Raw genomic sequence first — 5584 nt, forward strand, 5'->3', positions numbered from 1 at the left:
TTCACTAGGGGAGATGTGGATCAGTAATTTCATTATGTGCAGTTAAAGGATCTGACGACTGATCATTGGAAATTTAGAAGAAATCTATATTAGAACTTGTTCAGCCATGGTTTATTGTTGCACCAAATTATTGGATTTTTCATGTATTATCAAATTAAGAAAACTTATCAGTTAAGGATGTTGATCTTTAGTAACTGAATTTCAAGTAGAGGGCGGTTGCCATGGCATGAATCAATGATTCTTCAGTTTTCTCATGGACAATATGAAATGGATAACTTCAAATGAGAAGGACAGCAAGCAAAGGGCAAATATCAGTCATTTATTGCTGCCTTATCCCAATCTTGTATTGATTCACCTGTTATAATCAACCAAGTCAACTAGGTTAACCCTTTGGCCATCTCAACTCAATCACCTCCTCCTGCCTAAGATTCCAAACCTTGCCATGCATTGTTTTTGTAAAGTGAAAAGGTTTTCATGGTGTGTGGAGTAGCAATTCTTCCTCCCTAAAAGTGGTGGCAATTCAATTCTACTACTAGCTTTTTATTTACCTCAACACTATAAGAAGCAGATCCCATCATACATTCTGTTATTTGAAAATCACCAAAAGGAGTGAGGTCTGGCATAGATCCCAACTGGTATACTAAATGAGGCTGCAAAAGAAACTCAGCTTCTTTGTGATATCAACTTGATCAAGCTGATATCTTCAATTTATTTTTGAATATATGTAAGCTATGTTAGTGTCCTGAGTTTCATTCTCCTGAGGAATATGTAGGCCAGTAATCGATATCCAATACACATTGCTACCATGGCTCCCAGTTCCATTCCAGACCTATTAAGTTTTAGTCCTCTGATGAAGGAAGAGTTGCAGGGACCTTCTTCATAATTTGAATTTGAGCAACTATACTGAATCTTCAGGAGTAGCCTGTATGTATGGTAGTTGAAAGAGATGTGTCGTGCCCACGATATGAAAGATGGAAACTCCTGCGCTCATTGTCAAAAGTTGCAACCATTAATACTGAAAGTAATAGCAGGCTCATCAATCATCACTCAGAAAGTTGACTTCTGGAATTTTTAGGGGTCTTGCTACCTAGCAGAATCCAAAATATTTTCTAGGCGATTCACCTCTTTCCAAGATTGACCCATTTGCCCACTTAATATTGCTTGGTTTCTGTTTCAAAGAGAGGATTTGCATAGGTTTTAGGCGGTCTTACCTGGATAAAAAATCCGCCAGATAACATGAAGGTCATCAGAGTAATAGAAGCCAGTGTTGTTGCTTTCTTCACGTCCATCAGTGCCGCACCTATGGTCATTCCTAGACCCTGAAATTTTTGAAGGTCAGAGGCTTTTAGTCTAGAAGATCACTCTTCTTTTCAGGGCATTTTTTACTATGCAGAAATATAATAGACTACCCTTTGTAGCTAATAAAAAGATATGACATGAATTCATACCTGGGAAGCCAAAATGCTGAGGAAAACTGTAAGCATAGTTAGAGAAAATGCCGCAAAGCTAGGCTTTAAGCCTGCCATGAAATATACTATCAACATAAACAATATGGGCAGGATGAGATCCAAAGGAAGATCACTTGTGTTTCTTGCTACAAAGTATGCACTGAGTCTATACATATCCACAGATCTCTCTTTAACCAGCATAGCTCGTTCTTGAGGGAATGTGAAAATAGCAGTGAATAGAGGGAGGAAACCCCAAAATACTGAAATGAAGAACAGCAACCCTGCCTGCAGATCATTTAAACCAGAATTAATACAGGGACATTTTTTAAAGATTCAAAAACTGAAATGGGTACTAATCAGATAATGCAACACTTGCTTGATCTTGAAGTTTCTTAGGAGATGAAGCATCAGAATGCCACCAGAGCAATCCTAAGATTACAGCAGTGGATATAACTTGGGCTATACGAAGACCACTTAAATATTCATGGCGTCTCTCCTTAAGGCCTCTTCTGAAAAGAATTGAAAACTGTTGCCACCAATTTGCTCCCCATTCCCGTGAATTTTCTCTCCTTTGCATCTCAGACGCACTGTCTATCCGCACTGGGCTTAGAAGCTTCATTTTCTCCAGGTTTGCAACTCTTTCTTCATAGGCCCCTACAAGATACTGCAAGAAAGAACATTCAAGATAAGATTGTAATACATTATAGTTCTATCAATTAGAAGGTGGAAGTTCTGTATTGGTCATGGACCTCATGGACTTCTCCTGGAGAAGGCCTCCCCTCTTCATTTTCAAAATTTTGTCTTCCGGGGGAGTACTTATCCTCCAACTCTGATGGAACTGATTTGTTACTTATGTTTCCATTGGCAAGATCAATGAGAAACTCTGCTGGGTTCATGGCTTCAAGTGGAGAACAACCTATTGAGGAGAAATATAGCATTGCTTCTGAGGCTTTTCCAAAGTACAAGGAGTTTCCTTTACCCAAGAGGACTAACTTGTCAAACATACTGAATAGTCTACTTGAAGGTTGATGAATTGTAGTCACCACGGTCTTGCCAGCCTGGGTAACACAACCAGATTTCAAGCCCAAGAGAATGATCATTGTAACAGGAGATAAGATACCTAAAGTACAGAAATGAGAGAAAAAAAAAAAAGAAAGAAAGAAAAGAAAGTGCTGGAGTTCATGGGAAAATTTTCATTACCTCTGCAGTGTTCTGTAGCATCTGAAGAATCCGAAGTGCAGTTGTTGAATCAAGACCAGATGTTGGTTCATCAAGGAACAGAAGTGATGGGTTGAGCAGGATTTCATTGCCGATACAGACTCTTTTTCTCTCACCACCAGAAATCCCTCTAACTAATGCACCACCAATTATTGTGTTTTGGCACCTAAAACCAAACAGTAGTGTTTTTACTTTTAAACCAATGGTTACTAAATAGAAGCTAACCTCTATATATGGTATGGACAATCTGTCTTTAGTATATAAATTAATGATATAAATGGTACTCTCATGTGCCCGGTCAAGTTGATGATTTCAATGGTATGCTTGTACTTGTAAAAAGTTGAGCCACATCATTAAATGAGAATGAATACAGGGAATTTTGAGTAGGGGGAGCATCTATGTGTGGAGCACCTATGCTAAGTAACAAGACCTTGCAGACTATAAGTTTACTTTTATCAGATGAAATCCGTGGAGGGATATTAGTTGTGATTGTTTGTCAAGACCTTCTAAAGAATAAAATCGAAGAAATCTAGGTTATAATCGGTCATAATGACCAATAAACATTTAGTAGTTAGTTTTCATACAGCATTGGACATGAAATTATCAAGAAAGTACCTTTCAAGATCTAGCTCACTGATAATATCCATGACTCTTTCCTTTTTCTGCTGTCTGGTTAATGTATTGGGAAGACGAAGCAAAGCTGCATATGTTAGAGTTTCTTTGACTGTAAGGTGGGGAAACACAATGTCATCTTGCAGCACGAATCCAATCCTGCTCATCCTCATTAATATTAGTCTATACACGACATATATAATGCTTCTGAACGTACATTTTATGTGCATATAAATGAATAACCCCTGTACCTATGCTTGAGTGTTTTAGCATATGGTTGATCATTATAAGTGATCCTACCACTGTTGGTTTTGACCTTTCCACTGAGGAGATTGAGTAATGTTGTTTTACCACCACCAGATGGCCCCATAAGTGCTAAGACCTCCCCTGGATCTACTGAACCAGTAATGCCATGTAATATATGCTTCTCATCAGAGCTCTTTCCTCCCTTTGTTACCACTTTGTATTTGACATCTTCAAACTGCAAAACAAGCAGTGGGAATTATATGAACTGATCACATCTTAACTTTCTAAAATTAGTAAAAAAATTAGCAGGAGCAATGTTTTGCCTCAAGTAGACAGAATTACCTTGAGATATATTGGTAAGCTAGGTTTGCTGTGTGTTTTCCTCCACCCACAAGAATCCTGATCCTTCTCATGAGCTGACCGAGACTGCCTTGTTGCACTATCTTCTGCATATGAGATAGGTAGGTTAGTCCAAATTTGTCTCCAAATTTATCCCAGCCTCATGAGTGGATGCAGAAGGACATGTTTGGTCCATTTTCTCACTTCATGAGAAATTTTCATTAATTACTTGCCGAGGAGATGGATGGAAGAAAAGTGAATTTGGAAACTTCAAAAACCTTCTCCAAGCCCAAGCGACCAAGAAGTCCTTCTTAAAGGGTTTTTACTAAATCTGCACAGAGTCTTAGATGCAAGTGTCCTTCCAATCATGGAAAAAAAGAACTTTGCAAATTGTATTTAATTAAAACAGAAAAGAAAAAAAGCCCCCCCTTATAGTGGCTCTGATGGGCAATGTTAAAATGGCCTTTCTAGAGGTAGCATTAGCAGTAGGACTAAGTTTCTTACTCTGACGGGGAATCTGCAGTCTTGAGGCGTCTGAAATGTCATCCGAGGGCAAGACGGATCCAGCTAGTGGGGTGGAGAAGCCTAAGCCATTGCTAGATGCCCTGCTAGGAATGGAACCTTTTTCATCAAAGCTCCCAGCAACATTATTAAAAAGTTCATCTATATTAACTAAGAATTGGGAACTTAGTGACTTTGTTTTGCGAACAGCTTTTCCACTTGCTAATTCCTTTTCCCTGTTAAAGCTTCGCTTCTTTTGTATCCTAATTCCAGCCTCATCTTTGTCATCTTGAGGTTGAACCACACTTGAGCTTCTGCTGCTGGATTTTCTACCAGGTATGAAAATGGAATCCTTTCCAGTCCTTGGCATGGATACAGCTTCATACATCCCAGAAACATTCTCTGAGTGCTCCATTCTAGGCTCTCTCTTCGCCTCTATTTTTGCAGCAGCTGATTCAACAAATGAAGGAATTGTCAAAAATAATTAGTTTATCCAAATTCAATAACAGTTCATTTATTTATGAAGTTACAAAATAAGTGCTGAATTCATATTGGGACATAAAGATCATCCTTTGACATGTAATAACAAAAGCATGAATGATAAAATAAAAATAAAAAAAATAAAAAAATAAAAAAAAAATTGGAGGCAAGAGAAAGATGGAAAGAAGATTACTTGGATGCAGAGTCTGAAAGCAGAGATGCAGTTTAAGAGTCAAGAAAGAAAGCAAGAAGTCCAGTGAAGTAGAATGTTCGATGCTAGAAGGTTATATAGGACACCCTTGGCCCCGGACTTCATGAGTGTGTGACTTACATGACTTCATTACTGCTACCAATTTTGTCCTTGAAAAACTGACCATTCATTCCATGCTTTTTCGCAATCACTGAAAAGGCATTTTTTGATTTTTTTTTTTTTTTTTTTTTCCTTGCTGAGACAAAAAGTTCAACCTGCCAGCTTGCCAGACCCTCCCTAGATTGAAAACTAGTTTTTTTAGAGAAGTAATTCAAAGCTAGAATTAGAAAAGAGTAGAGAGATACTCTTTTAGAAAAACCTGGGTATGTGGAAGTTGTGTTAGTTTGTCATTTTTATATTGCCTATTCTCATGGGAATCATGCCAGATAGCCTTTGTTAGCTGTGGTGGAGAGTGTTTTCTAACAAGTTGCCTGACCTTGGAGTGTAGCAATGGAGGAGCTGGCTTCAAGGGACCAGTAAATTGGTTGAC

General features: G+C 38.3%; 1 protein-coding gene across 1 annotated transcript; it reads right to left on the reverse strand.

The window, feature by feature from the left end:
- Positions 1-513: 513 nt before the first annotated feature.
- On the reverse strand, positions 514-5218 carry LOC117906869 (ABC transporter G family member 22-like). Its single transcript, XM_034820124.1, has 11 exons — positions 5038-5218; positions 4368-4814; positions 3867-3970; positions 3530-3759; positions 3282-3437; positions 2649-2832; positions 2198-2506; positions 1825-2112; positions 1449-1733; positions 1212-1319; positions 514-981 (listed from the first exon to the last, which is right to left on the reverse strand). Exons 2-11 carry the CDS (start codon positions 4777-4779, stop codon positions 730-732), a joined length of 2328 nt encoding a protein of 775 aa, XP_034676015.1. The 5' UTR covers positions 4780-4814; positions 5038-5218; the 3' UTR covers positions 514-729.
- Between the last annotated feature and the right edge of the window lie 366 nt (positions 5219-5584).

This window comes from Vitis riparia, chromosome 18 (genome assembly GCF_004353265.1).
Source record: "Vitis riparia cultivar Riparia Gloire de Montpellier isolate 1030 chromosome 18, EGFV_Vit.rip_1.0, whole genome shotgun sequence".
NCBI lineage: Eukaryota > Viridiplantae > Streptophyta > Magnoliopsida > Vitales > Vitaceae > Vitis > Vitis riparia.

Coding starts and splice junctions, on each gene's coding strand:
- LOC117906869 (XM_034820124.1), bottom strand. CDS start 4,779: ATGGAGCACTCAGAGAATGTTTCTGGGATGTATGAAGCTGTATCCATG. Junction 1,320..1,448: donor TCAGCATTTTGGCTTCCCAG/GTATGAATTCAT, acceptor CAAAAATTTCAG/GGTCTAGGAATGACCATAGG. Junction 982..1,211: donor CTGGCGGATTTTTTATCCAG/GTAAGACCGCCT, acceptor CAATGAGCGCAG/GAGTTTCCATCTTTCATATC.